The following is a 15,529-nucleotide window of genomic DNA, read 5'->3' on the forward strand; positions in this document are numbered from 1 at the left end:
AGACAAGAAAAGCACTCAAGAGTCTCACTTTCCTTTTTATATCCTTCAAAAATCTTTTGAGAGGGTACAGTGATAGATTCTACCCCACCTAACATGATGACTGCTACCTACCTTGGACAATGAAGACAGGACAGAAATTATATAGACTGGAAAGGACCCACTTGCGAATGCTTGGCAATACAGATGGGTTTGAAACATCAATCAGAATAAGTGATATTCCTTGTGACGAGGAAAAGTTTCCCTGGAGACTCAAGTTTACCTCCCTGTCTTTTGGAAATATGGCTTTTACCAAAGTTCAAATTTGAATTTAATCATGTCTTGCTGAAACAATTGACAGATATGGCACGTAATGCTGTTGTATTGAGCAAGTGAGTTTATACAATTAACAGCAATGAGATTACATGAACAACAGAAGTTTAACAGTAAGAGAATGATAACAAAAAATCTGCCAGAAGGTAGATGTGTCGAGTCATCGAAAGACACTACCAAGGTACTGACCAAGTTGCTGTAAGCTTTTTCAAAGGCAACAGAAGCTCACAGAGAAAAGTAAGAAAATATGTCGGTAGCCCTCCAAACCATGAAACTTGGAATGCATGTGGAAGTCTACACTTTTGTAAAACAGATGAGTAATACGAGATGACATTAAGAAAAACTTGTTTTATGTGACCACCCAGGTGTTTGTCTATAAAGCTTTCCCAGCAGCACTATACCAAAAAAGGAATAACAACAACAAAAAAAAAAAAAAACATTTTTCTTGAGACCTCTGAGATACCCTGATGGGATCCCTTCAGGCTGAAGCTTGTTTATTGATGGATACTCTGTTGTAAGTATCACTGCAATTCCTAATTGAATTCAAGCATAATGATGTCTTCAGGTTTTGATGCACTGGTGATGTACCTAAAAATAAATGACCTTGGAGTTTTTAAACTGATTAAAAATGAAAAGTCATTTATCAAAAAAGGGCTCAGCTCTTGTCTCTTCTCATTAAAGAGTTTAGACACACTGCTTAAAGAAGAACCAAATATATGAAAAGGAAATTACAAGGGCAGTTTTGTTGATAATGCATTGGATGGAGGCTGAGAGGACTTAGATAACTTCCAGCTCTCCAGCAAGCCCTCCAAGTTTGGGTGACATGGGCAGGAAGCCTATGAGGCTCTGCCTGAAATTCTTAAAAACCAGAAGGGCAGCAGATGTGTGAGAGATATGGAGTGGCTGGAAGCAGCCAGTGTCCAGAGGCAGGATAGCAGCATTCTCATGGCCCGGTGCCAGAGGTAATAAACGTTCCACAGGGCTCCTTCCTTAGGCAGAGATCTGTGTTGACTGTGGCTGTAATCCTCAGAAGCCAGGCTGGTGTGCCTGCATGCAACTGCACCATACAAACTTTCCAGCCCAGGTCTCTGGTAGCTTCAGGGATGCTGCTTTGTACTCCACTGCACAAGGTAAACATGCCCTGAGATTCTCAGCCATTCATCAGTAACACTTCTGTATCACACTGGGATAATCTGATGACACATTTATTAACACCTGTGAGCCTGGATGCACAGAAGATGACTACCGTATAAACACAGAAGCAAAAGCCTAAAGGTTTAAAGAAAGTGAGTTTGACAGCTGCTGAATTCTGCCACTGTCCTACTGGGAAGAATGTGGTGACTCTGCTCAGACTGGTCACAGTAATGGGCATTTGGGTGATACCATGGGGTTTTGCACTTACATTTGTCTTCTGTCCGGCCAGAGGATAACCTCAAGCAGGAAAGTCAGGACCAAGTAAGAATATGAGATGTGGAGCCTGGTGGGATTTAATTTGGGCTTCAAATTAAAGCTCACTGGAGGGAAATGTCTGAGGAAGCCTCTCGACAGGCAGGATGATAAGCAGTATGTGTGCTAAAGGGAGGAATCTTAACAATAAACTATCTCCTAGAAATCTTCGTATATGGTGTAGAAAATTGCTGCTTCTCACATTTAAAAGCACTGCCTAAGTTAATAGATAGAAAAGAGAAAGGTGAAAGGAAAAAATAGTGAAAGTTTAATTAATAACAATTGCCAGAAAAACCCTTCTTTTGCCAGTAATGAATGGATGTCTGTGGCAGTTATTTCTCATTTTAAATACCTAATCTGATATTATATTCCAGTTCAAAGAACTAAATGAGAAAAGATGCTGTAATCTAATCATACCACAATCCAGGTGACATCTGTACTAGGCAGAATACTTTTGTTATTCTGCTGTCTTGTTGCTGTTGCTGAGAATGATGAAGTAGCGAAATTACATTTTCCCATTATTATTTCCAGACATTCTCTGGCAAGGGTTTGTTGACTCTAATAAAGCTTCAGACAAAGCTGTCAGCAGAGGAAATGGCAGAAGGAGAGCAAGGAACAGCCTCCACAACAATACATGAATCTAAAGCCTTGGTGATAGGTTGTGCATTTTCTGAGAAAATTTAATGTGTGTATTTCAGAATCTATCATAAACCTGCAGCTGAATTCCAGAGGGATAAATGTATCCTATCAAGTCACGGTGCCTAAGACTTTCACAAACATAAACAAATTTTGAAGGATTAAGAGTCAGAAACTTTACCTGCTATAGTGTTGAGGAACATCAAGTATTCAAAGTTAGATATCTCTCGTCTTTGCCAGCGCTGAGTCATGTTGGAGGATTTATAAAGCTGTCTGGGAGTGGCCAGAGAGATTCTCCTACAAAATACATTTAAAGAATGATTATTTTAAGAGCATCATTAAAGTTATAACATAGAACAACATTATTAGTGTGATGTATTTCAGATTCTCTTAGAGGTTTTTTTATTCCATTTAATGAAGTCAAGAAGACACTATATCCCTTACTTGAGAAATTACTAAAATTAAGATCTCTATTTTATTTTACCAGAACTACAACACTATCATAATTCAGAAGAATGTGTTTTGTGGTTTATTTTGTTCTGAATCTGGTTAAAAGAAGTGGAAGTAAAAGGAACTGCAGACCTCTTGGTGCCTGTGCTGTCCAGCAGGAATAAAAGAGGCATGCCATTTCCCTGTTCCAAAAGGACATGTTGAGATAAGTTCATTAAGGTGAGTGATAGATATTAAAGTTCCATATATTTCCAGCACATGGGCTAAAAGTATTTACTCCACAATTTGTGTGCCTTCTCCATAGTCAGTTAGCCATGATCTACTCCTATAATCCACTAATCTCCAAGATTTCTGACTTTAGCCTGGTTTCTGAAAAAATCCAGGTTCATTCAGTTATCTGCTCACATGTCTACCTGCCCGTCTCTCCGCAATACCTTCTGAATTACATTTCATTGAAACTGGGAAAAGAAATAGAAGTTTCTGAGATATTTAATTTCCACACATTTTCAATAAATTAGATGACCACATAAGGGAGAAAGAACCAAACTACTGTGCCAAAAAAATCTGTAACAAGCAGAGATAGCTTCATTGATCACAATTAATTTCCAAAGAAAACAGTCTTTGCTGAAAAGGGACAAGGAAAATATTTGAAAGGAGAAAAATTTCATCTCCTCAAATACTTTTTTTTACAGAAACATACATGTTGTAAATTGATCAAAATAGAGAAAATGTTTATACGTTGTTGTTTTTTTCTAAACAAATCATCAGAGTTTATCCTATTCATGAATTTAATACCCTGTATATAAAGTTTGCTAAGACTAACTAGGGACATCTGATGTTTCAGCTTTCAGATGCCTCCTAGACATATTAAGTGCACTATTTCAGGGCTCTGAATGCTGAGTATTCTCTTAAAACAAAGTCGCATTCAAGGTGTCAAATCAGGTAGCAATTACAAAAATGTCGAACGCCTACTTATAAAGATATATGCATATACTTCTATACATGCACTACACCCTACTTCCAGTTAAAAGGATGACTATTGGCATGCAATTGGAATGAACAGTTATCACAATTATATGTCTTCATATGTCTAAAATGTCAATGTCTAGGCTGTGAATGTCTGCTATAGTTACGCTCACAAATTAGGCATATAAAAATGACCATGTGAGTGTACGTGTGCTTTCCTCTTCTTTTTCTTCTTCATTTTTTTAAAAATCTCTATATTTACTCAAAACTGCAGTACATAAGGCCTTGCCAGACAATTGTACATACACTCTGCTAGTACACAGAAGATACTGCCAATATTTTGTTTCTATTATGATTCTTCTGAATGATCTATCTTAAGAACTATCTGAATGTAATCACACTTTATATTGTACTTCACTGAATAACAGTTTTACAGTGGAACTCTCAAAGTTTTATTGTTCCCAGTAAACTATGACTAATGCTGCACACAAATTAATAAATACAGAAATAAAAGTACTAAAGAGTTAAATTTACAAAGCATTTCTGTCATAGAATTTCTGTTTCTCTCACAATGAAACAAAAATATATGCATCAGTATAACTTAGAATGTGCTTTTTGACTTCACCTGCAATCTATCAGTCTCAAGAATCTATGAACTGTTAACTGCTTCACATTTGAAAGTCTAATTTAGGTGAACTCTCTACAAAATCAAATTATACTGAAAAAGCTCCTTATTTGTTTTCTAAAATGTTTGAAAGATTTGTAGTTATTTCAGCAGAGACTGGAAAAAAATATGTGCAATAAATTGGTTCCACACCTGCTTGTTTCAGTTAACACAGAAAGACCCACTGTTTTGTGTCTTGCTGAATTATTCTACCTTTGATCAAACAATTCCTCTGTTTCTGTATACCATCAGAAATGAGAAGATGCAACAACGAATGTAGTTCCTTTACTTCTGGAGAACTATGAAATACCTCTTCAAAATGGAAGCTGCAGAAGACCCTCTGATGGGATAATCCAATTTTCCAAGTTTTATTTGCTTTTACTATGTTTACTAAATACTTCATGATGTTTTGTTCAGGGAAGGGATGTTCTCTATCTCACACATGGAGCATGATCAGATCCCCTTTCACAATCACTTTTAACTTAGCTACAATCCAACTTGATAGAAAGAATCCTTAGGTACCTCGTTACAATTGTAGCACCTGCATGATGTTTTCTTTTATGTTGTTCCTATATAGAACAAATAAAAGGCCTGGGAAAGCCACTGGCTTCTAGCAAGAAACTCATCAATATTTGCTTTCAGTCAAAGCTCTAAAAGTGTTTTTATGCTTTAGTGAGATCAAATAATTTCCCAACCGTGTACCTTCCAAAAACCCAACATATAGAACCAGACTTGGAAATCCATCACAAACCTACTGATGCAGAATAAGTGACAGTGCTGAGTGCATGTTAAGCATGGTTACCAAACCAGTTAAATTATGTTTTCCTTCAGCAAGAAACATTATTATCCCTCTATACTCAGCTCTGGTGAGGCCGCATCTTAAGTACTGTACTTAGTTTTGGACCCCTCATTACAAGAAAGACACTGAGGCCCTGGAGTGTGTCCAGAGAAAGGCATCAATGCTGGTGAGAGATCTGGAGCACAAATCTTATGGGGAGTGGCTGAGCAAACTGGGATGGCTCAGTCTGGAGAAGAGAAGGCTCAGGGGAGACCTTATCGCTCTCTACAACTGCGTGAAAGGAGGTTATGGTGAGGTGCAGGTCAGCCTCTTCTCCCATGTAACTAGTGATAGGACTAGAGGGAATGGCCTCAAGTTGCACCAGGGGAGGTTCAGGTTGGATATTTGTTGTAACAGGTGTGTTACGAGGCATTCGGGCTGTAACGCGGAAGGCCCTTCCCCGTTTCGCTCTCTATTGGTTCACCTACTTTACTTGAACCCGTGTTGTAAGAAGGAGAGGCTGTCCTTCTTTGTTTTCATAACAAGGTGTATAACAACCCCGTATATGGCTTTTTGGAAGTAAGAGGTCAGAAGCGGGAGATTCAATATGATTGGCCAGGAGCCCGTGTGAGCTTCTGGAACAGTCTAGTAAAAAGATAAGAAATACTATATAGTTCTGTAGCTTTTACCAATAAACGCCATTTTACTGCATATCATATTGATGCTATGTGTGGTATTTGGCCAGAACCAGGTTTAGGTTCTTTGCGTGCAAGGGTAATACAAAAAGGGTCGCCGGAGTTCAGTAACAGATACTAGGAAAATTTCTTCTCTGAGAGTGGTCGGGTGCTGGAATGGGCTGCCCAGGGTGGTGGTGGAGTCACTGTCCCTGGAGGTGTTCCAGAAACATTTAGATGTTGTACCGAGATACATGGTTTAGCGGGAAATATTGGTCATAGGTGGACAGTTGGACTGGATGATCTTGGAGGTTTTTTCCAACCTTGATAATTCTATGATTCTATTATTATCATTTGTATTTATCTACTATAATAATAATTGAAGCTATTATTTTATCTAAAGCAGTAATGGCCCACAGAAATTCATTGAGAGGTGCTAGCACTTGTATAATGGTGAAGTATGATATTGTAATTGTATCTTTACCATTTCTTTGATCTCTGTATGCTCACAAAACCACTGGCAGCTCATGCTTGTTTTCTAGGCTGCGACGTTAATAAAACTGCATAAGTAAATTGCATCTGAATTGTTAAACCCTAAAACATAGTCTGCTAACAGTGTTGTAAAACTGAGGATATTACTTTCCTATGTAGAGCTGAAGAAATAAGTTAAATAAAAGGGGTTATATTGTCTGCCCAGTTGTATCCTATGACAAGGTCATAAGGAAACTACAATCAGTGCAGCATATTTAGGAACAATGAAATTTCATTTATTACCAAGCACTTCAACATGTGACTGATTTTAAGGACATAATTATTTCTCTGTGACTTTGAGCATAGATTGAATGCTTTGTTGAATAAAAGCATTAGATAGTCAAAGGTAAGGACTGGTAGCAGAGGCAAACTGGAGATTTGCTCAAAATGGTTGCTCTGTAACAGTCTTAAGAAGAAATACCAGTTTGCCTGCTTCTATTTCTCTGTATTATTAGATCATAAATATTTTTTTCATCTTTGCTAGTCACAGGATTTCTCCATGAAGATAGAAACACACTTAAAATACACATAGTTGCTTCATAACTCCTTCAGACAATTTCCATCTTGAATTGCAATTCTTTATGATAATGTAATTAATTGTACAGTTTAAAAGTACTATCAGTGAGAAAATAAAACTAAGGAATTTAAGCAAAACCTCTAGAAAGTTCTGCTTTTGTTAAAATATTTTAAAGTACAGTTTAATCTGAAAAACTGGGCATAACATATAATGATGTTTTACTCAGTGTAGCAGCACCCTGAGTAGATGCTGGCTACTCACCATAATTTCTGTTTACATTTGTGATACAAATAAATAAGCATATTTTTAAAAACCCATACCAGCATTCTGGAGCCAACATATTAATGGGAAAGGAAACTATATTGTAGTATAAACAAAATATTAACTGTAGTTAATATGGTTATTGAGCCAGATTTTCCCTCAGTTACTTCACTGCAGTCCTACTGTAGACATAAAGGGTATGCAGACAGAAGTAAAGGAAAAGCCATGATTAAAGGGTCTTTTATGGTGCATAAATCATAGAGTGATAACACAAAAACAAAAAGGAAAAACAATTACCACATGCCAGATTTATTCTGAAGGCTAACAAGCCCATTTTTGATTCAAATTGAACTGTAATAAAAAAATATGGAAATAATTGCACATAATATTGAAGCAGGAACTTTTCTCAATAATTATATATCAACAAACTTTTCCAGACAATTATTCAGTGAATAATTCACAAAGGATATGAATTTCAAAAGTAAAAAAAAGTCACTATTAGATATGGAATTCTGATTGATTCATTTGCATTTTGTTTGTTCCAGAACATATGGCCTTTTTTTTTTTTTCCCTTCAGGAAAGAACGCTATTACTTTCCATTTAGAGACAGCAATTCTTTTAATTTGAGCTTTTGGAAGAGCGATGCAAATGCTAACAAGATGCACCTTCCAAAGAGATGCCTCAACTTCCCCTTGATCTCAGTGAAAACTTGAGAAACTTGGCAGTCTGCCTAAGGATTTCATCACATTCAGGAGATCAAGACTTAGGCATCATGAGACTCTTGAGCTCATGACGGGGAATGATGTTCATCTGGAAAAGAAATAGTTATCCAATCCTACAAATGCTTTGACATTACACAGTATTTCCACGCTCTGCACTGGGATAAAACAAGGAAAATGTGGATTTTTAGTCTGTAGAAAATGAGTTAAAGAAAGAGAAAGACACATCCCAGATAGCACACTGATGATTAAGTCACTGGCTTCTGGCCAAGCCAAGCCAAACTGAGATCTGAACCCAAGGCACCATATTTTTTGAATTTCCTGCTGTCTATTCTCTCTCTTATACTTATTTTTATTTGATTTTGAATAGAAATTCATTCTGAATCTAAAAAGCATTCACTAGACTTCTGGTTATGCACCCTTAAAGATCATTTTAGGTTTGAACAGACACTTTTAAACAAAACAAAAAATAGCAGCAAGATATTTAACCCCAGATCAGTAAGGTACACATAAAGACCACCTTACCCAACACTGAAATATGAATGCTTTTCTCAAGTAGGATCTGACAATTAGGGGTCTTATTTCTGATCATAGGTTAATTTGATATTGATGAGACAGCAAATGAAGACTGTAGTTGTCCATGGTAAGTGAAAATCTGTAAAACTGAACTTCAATTGATCTTTTCCAAAATGTAGATCATTAATTTTGGAAATGGAGGAAGAATAACTAGTTAAACTAATGAATAGAAGGAATTTATAGAGTTCAAAATAGCCACTATACTGATGAATAATATGATGAAGGTATACAACAAAATAATTTTCATTCAGTAAACTAGTCAAGTTTACTTCAATATTCTTCATTATAGTCACAGCAAGGATGATCATTTGTGCATATACTTATAAAATCTGACTGAAAACTAGACTTTGAAGAGATAAGATACAAGTTTTATTCTGGTCCTTCACTAAGAGGTGTGTATTTCCTTTAAAGAATGCAAAATCCAATTTAGAATACTTTTATTTCCATTCTACAATAACAGAACACATATTAAGTAAAGAGTACTGTTTCTCAAACTACCCTTACAAAAGAAAATATGGAATTTCAAGACAGGAATACCATTTTAGTATTGACAAGGATATAGATATCATGTATATAATACAGTAAACACAGAATATACAAACTATTTTAGTCACATTACCTGGCTTGTGGCAAACCATAGCTGGTTCCTACTCCAACACGTGGTAAGCTGTACACAACTTTTTTCACTGTTGCTTGGTCAGGAAAATTAAACATAACAGAAGCTAAATGAAGAAGAGAAAATAAGGACAAGTAAACTCTCTATCTGCACCAGCATGTATTAAAATACTTTTTGGATTTTATTTAGAAAGAGAAGTTAGTTAAACATTTATTTTCACTCCCAGTTATTTTTTGGAAATTTTTTTTTGCTAGTAGACATTCCATTACAGTATTTACAAAAAAAAAATGGAGGAAAGAGGTGAGACAGGAAAAGAGAATTTCCTATAAAACATTTGAAGAATTTACCAATTCCAATGATCTGCCTTTCTGTGAAGCAGTGAGATTGATTTATATGATTGATTTTGACTTGACAGGACAAGGAGAAATGGTTCCAAACTAAAACAGGGGAGATTTAGATTGGATATAAGAAAATATTTTTTTACAGTAAAGGTAGTGAAGCACTGGCACAGGTTGCCCAGAGATGTGGTGGATGCCCCATCCCTGGAGACACTCAAGATCAGGCTGGACAGGGCTCTGAGCAACTTGACTGAGCTGTAGGTGTCCCTGCTCAGGGGAGTTGGACTAGACAACCTGTAAAGGTTCCTTCCAGCTCAAATGATTCTATGATTCCATGATTTTCATATGAAATAAATCATTAAAGAGAAACATAAGCACTTTACTAAAGGAAGCACAAATTCTAAGATTAATCAAAACCATGCAAAATATTTACTGGAACATTGTTTTGCAACACAACAAACAAAGACATACTTCTGTTTGCCATAAACACTTCCAATGCTGTGTTCTGGAGAAGATAACGTCTTGAAAAAACAGCCCGAATCTCGCTGAACATCCATTTTCCATGAAGACCTTCTGTATAGGCAAGGACCTTTAAAGAAAGTAACAGTGGTCATTATTGGCAGAACAGTGTCATCACGATATTCACGAAAACATAGTTACATTTTAACAATCAGTGTAGTACAGGTAAGTTAATTGTATTTCTTTAATATTTAAAACATTAGTTAAAATATGGGTTCTGCACTTGGGCCAGGGCAATCCCAGGTATTTATACAACCTGGGGGAAGAAGTACTTGAAAGCAGCCCTGCGGAGAGGGACTTGGGGGTCCTGGTGGATGAGAAGCTGGACATGAGCCAGCAGTGTGCGCTGGCAGCCTGGAGGGCCAACTATGTTCTGGGCTGCATTAAAAGAGGAGTGGTCAGCAGGGAGAGGGAGGTGGTGGTCCCCCTCTACTCGGCTCTTGTGAGGCCCCATCTGGAGTACTGTGTCCAGGCCTGGGGCCCCCAGCACAAGAAGGACGTGGAGCTCTTGGAACGAGTGCAGAGGAGGGCGACCAAGATGATCAGAGGGCTGGAGCACCTCTCCTATGAGGAAAGGTTGAGGGAACTGGGCTTGTTTAGTTTGGAGAAGAGAAGGCTCCGGGGAGACCACATTGTGGCCTTCCAATACTTGAAGGGAGCGTATAAACAGGAGGGGGATCGATTGTTTGTGAGGGTGGATAGTGATAGGACAAGGGGGAATGGTTTTAAGCTGAGACGGGAGATTTAGGTTAGATATTAGGAGGAAGTTTTTCACACAGAGGGTGGTGACGCACTGGAACAGGTTGCCCAGGGAGGTTGTGGATGCCCCGTCCCTGGAGGCATTCAAGGCCAGACCGGACATGGCTCTGGGCAGCCTGCTCTAGTGATTGGCGACCCTGCACTTGGCAGGGGGGTTGAGACTCGATGATCTTTGAGGTCCTTTTCAACCCAAGCCATTCTATGATTCTATGATTCTATGATATGACCTTGAAAGGTCTTAAAATCCAATGAGGTATAGCTGTTAGAAAAATATCAATAAGAACAGTAACCTGGTACTCCTAAGATGGTACTCCTCATGAGTCACATCAACTTATTTTCCTCAAAACCCACACAACTCTACAACCAAGCATACGATAATGGACACAGTTGCAATTATGCCTCATTATTTTCTTCCAGTAATGCATATGACATTTACGTGCTGAGTAACAGACTTATTTCAGAGGATCTGCAAAGCACAACCAAAATAATCTCCTACTGACATCCATTTCAGATTTATAAATTAGACTTCTCCACATTCCATTAATAAGTGTAGAAAATAGCTAGAACAATACATTGACACGGAAGCTTTTTTAAAGTTAAGTATATGAAATATACCAAACTATGAAGAAAATGTGGGTTTTTTTTAATTTCATTTTTAATTAAGTGTAAAAATATTTTAAAATAAAATTGTTAAAAGTTAGCATTGCTTTTTCAGTTTGTCAGTTTTTCAACTGAAGGTACTGGTCTAGGATTAGACAACACAAAAAATCTCTTTCACTCCTTCACTATTCTGGAAAACAGGCACAAATTACACAATTTAATTAGGTATCAACTTTATTAACTAATCTCATGTGGGAATCATCATTCAAGCAGCATCATGTGGTGCAAAATATTTTCCCAATTCTTTTCATCATCTGGAAGTCTCCCTTTAGCCCTTCACTCCTGCTCAGGAGGGCTCTGCCCATACCTGAGGCTCTGACAGCCTTCACCTTTATCATTTTGGGAGGAGGACCATCCCCTCACTGCACTGCTTTGCACTTCCCGAGTTCTGCAGGCTGTACCTTCCCCTAGGCTGCAGTTAAGAGAGTCACAGTTAAGAGAGTTCATGGTGAAATTCAGTGAACATCTTCACTAAATGGAAAGGCAACATAAAGGTTTAACTGGATTTTATTCCTCTGCTCTCCATTACGTGCACAGACACTGTTATTGCACCAGCTTGGCGGGCTGCTATACTACCTAAAGCCTTGCTTTCTGTAACCATGACCTCTCCCAGCTTCTGAACAGGCAAATCCTAGGGAGCCCATATGTTGCTGCTGTCAAAGATCTTTCCTCCTTGAGGTAGTGGAAATTGTATTCTTCCAGTTTTTCACAGATGTACCCCATGTTATTAACCTTTTCATAAGTAAAAAAGCTAGTTTAGTTTTAAACACATTGTGTTAAAAAAGCTCCATGGATATCTGTTCAACTTTGTCCTTCTTAGCTTTTTCTGATAACTACAACGAAACTATTTCAGAGACAATGGTAACAATGGCAACAAAACAAATGTGTGTCAGTACACTGAAAAATGTTCAAATGTTAGTTCTTTCCTTGACGGAAACTAGAGAGAGGAGCTCCATACCATCTAGGTGGTAAGCAGACACAGCTAAGGCTTGGAGCAACACTGTGGCTAGTGGTACAGTTTCATTCACCTCAGCCCTCCAGACTAAATAAACACAACCTTGAAAGGAAGAAGCTCGATTTCTTTGGTCCTGAGCTACACTCAAGAGGCTACATGCTCCCTCTACACAGTCATGAGACAGTTGTGGTATTACTACATCGTATGCTAAATTCTTGTTGTGTTACATTAACCATGTTAAAACCCTGCACCTCATTTTCACTTTGAACTCTGTTGGCTTCAGCTTCTAGCCACTGGATCTCATGATACCTTTGTCTATGAGGTTAAAGTGTCCTCAAGTATCAGATACCTTTTCCTTGTGTAGGTAATTACAGGCTGTGATCCAATTACTGCTTAGCTTTCTCTTTGATAAGCTAAATAAACCAAATTTTCCTGAGATCAGATGTAGAACAAAGTATTATTTATGTGAAATTCAGGTGATTAAGAATGAGTATGAAGTTTCTAGAATCATCCTTCTTCAGATGTCTTCTGCGGCTGATACATAAATTTTGTCATTACACTTTCTTAAGGTACTGAGAGAAAAACAAGTTTAAAAAGACAGAAAGATGAGAACAGTCTCAGGGAGGAGTTTGAAATGTACATAGCTGTATCCAGACGTACAGCAGCCAGAAGATTTGCCAGAGAATTAGCTCCTTGACAGGTCATCATGCTTCAGGAATTCATTTTTTGTTTCAAAAATGTTTCTAGTTGTTGTACTTTTTTTTCTAAGGAAAAACATCTAATACTGACTATATCCTGTGCATTTACATTTTACACCATTCACAGTAATAAATTTCCAGTGTCTCTATCAGCACATCATTAGCCAACCATATGCTGATTGTCTTTTGCTTCCTCCTCTTCTACTCAAGTGAAAGCAATAATAACTTCATAGAGGTACATTCACCAGCCCCCATGAAATGAATGACTGAAGATGGCACTCCAGATGAGCTTAACACAGTAGAGAGCATAGGAAATCAGAAGAAGGGAAGGAGGCTATAATTCAGTTACTGTCCACTCTTCTTAACTGTCTATTAGTCCTACAGATATCAGATTATCATGCTGATATCAAATCATCTCAATTATTTCAGTATTTCTGGTGTATTGTTTTCCTGTTCAACATATACTACCTATTTTGTCATCTTCCATAACATTCATCTTACGCTGTATTCACATGATGCATTAGACCTTCCATTATTAGACATCTATACCTGACAGTCAAAATTATTGACGCTTTCTGCAAGATTCTTTCTTGTTATTATAAGAACAAAGATAATTTATCTCATCTGAATTTAAATCTTTTAAATGGAATTGTACTTATTTTTCATGATTATTTAGAACATATTTTTATCATTTTGCTTTTCCATATCACACAAATGAGGACCTGGCTGTTTTACATTTCTTATAAACAGGATATACTATATATTTCATTATTGAGAAAGACATGGAAATATCCACTTTGTTCATCAAAAAGCAATGAAGTTATATTGCCTATCTCTCTAAAGCCAAAATTACCACGTGTTCCATCCAGTATTCTGATGTTTACATTTGAAGTCAGTGCTCTTTATTTTGATAGTTTTATGAGTTTGTCTCCTAAAAGCAGCTACAAAGACTTTTTTCTCCTAGCATGTATTAATGGCTGAAACATTGTGATTAAGCACGGAATTCTAGACAATTCCAAATAAGTTCTTCTTAATAAAATCAAAAAACAACCAGCCACATCTATATTGGAATTAAGCACTCTTTTCATTTCTAATATAAGATGTAATTATTTGGTTTGAAGCTTATTTATCCTTTTAAAAGCATTTATGCAGAAATATGAGTATGTTTTAAACACAGTAATAAGTTCCCTCATTAGATAACAGACTAAGAATAAAAATTTGCTAGAATGCATTGCAGTAAGATGACCCTAAAAATAGAATGAAAAATCTCTAAACCTCAGGGTTATATAATATGAGAAATCTATTGGTGATGCCTAATTAGTTCAGATTAGTAAAGAAGCTTGAGATGCACAAGTGGAAAACTCTATTGAAGAGAAACAGAACTGCTTGAAACTTGATGATCCTGGAGGTTCCTTTCAACCCAAGCCATTCTACAATTCTATGACTCTTACTGAAGTGTTTTCCTACTTAGCCAAAATATAATGGCTCCATTATTTTAATTTAATTTCTGATGTAATCAAGATCTCTTCTTTTTTTCAAGTAAGAGTCAGTTCATTTTGGATCATAAGTCTACTTCAGCTATCATTCAATTTCTGCTAACAAATTAATTGTTAACTAACAGCTGGAATCTTGAAGTATTACATTAACCAGAGCATGAGAAATTCTAGCTTCCATTCTGTTAGCATCCCATAGGAAAACACTTTCATATTATGGCTTATTTTTACAGCTTGATGCCACTTTCGGCATCTCATTGCACCAGTCACAGCACTACAGTTCTGGCCCTTTTCCTTTGATTACTGTCTTTGCAATTGAAATAATCACATAATCAAGCATTACTAAGAAATCAAGGAAAGCAATATGTACAAGTTCCATGTATTCTAAGTTGCTGACCTTATATCAGGTATGGTCACTTCCCAAGCCTTTCATAAAGAATTACTGTTTATTGCTCAATGTTTCCTTTTTAAAAATAGCCCTACTGGATGATTCATTAATGCTTCTTTATTTTAATTTAGTCTCCTGTATTCAGTGGGAATTGATCATTTATCATTTGGAACCAGGTCACTGGTTCGGGGTGCTCTAATTATAATCTAATTCCTCAGTGAAAGCGGCAACTGATTCTTCTAATATTTGCTGATCTTTTTTTATATCTAGTGCAAAATGCCTACATTTGTAAACATGTATTTTTTAAATTTTATTTCATTTTCAATGCATTTATCCCCTGCTTTCCTTTGTTGCGCTTGACCTTCTATACTAATAATGTCATACAACAAAAGGAGAAAGGGCCTTGTACTTATGTATAGTAGAATTGGTTAATTTTTTTGCAGCATTTCCACAGCAAAAATTCCAAAGTTCCTATCGATTATTTTCTTCAAGAGAAAGATCTTCAGAGTCATTCTTTTCAATTTTATGAATAAAATGTCCATTTCCTTAAAGTAAATGCTTTTTTTCCCCATTATC

At 36.8% G+C, this 15,529-nt stretch overlaps 1 protein-coding gene across 12 annotated transcripts in view; it reads right to left on the reverse strand.

Moving 5' to 3' along the window:
* Positions 1-15,529, reverse strand: part of NBEA (neurobeachin) — a 486,663-nt gene that overhangs the window by 93,424 nt on the left and 377,710 nt on the right. For all 12 annotated transcript variants that reach the window (XM_021377858.1, XM_021377912.1, XM_021377833.1 and 9 more), the window contains 3 exons: positions 9,953-10,070; positions 9,147-9,249; positions 2,573-2,688 (listed from right to left, as the gene is read on the reverse strand). In XM_021377858.1, the coding sequence (XP_021233533.1) occupies positions 2,573-2,688; positions 9,147-9,249; positions 9,953-10,070 (337 nt within the window). The remainder of the gene's footprint in view (positions 1-2,572; positions 2,689-9,146; positions 9,250-9,952; positions 10,071-15,529) is intronic.

Source organism: Numida meleagris, chromosome 1 (assembly GCF_002078875.1).
Source record: "Numida meleagris isolate 19003 breed g44 Domestic line chromosome 1, NumMel1.0, whole genome shotgun sequence".
NCBI classification, from domain to species: domain Eukaryota; kingdom Metazoa; phylum Chordata; class Aves; order Galliformes; family Numididae; genus Numida; species Numida meleagris.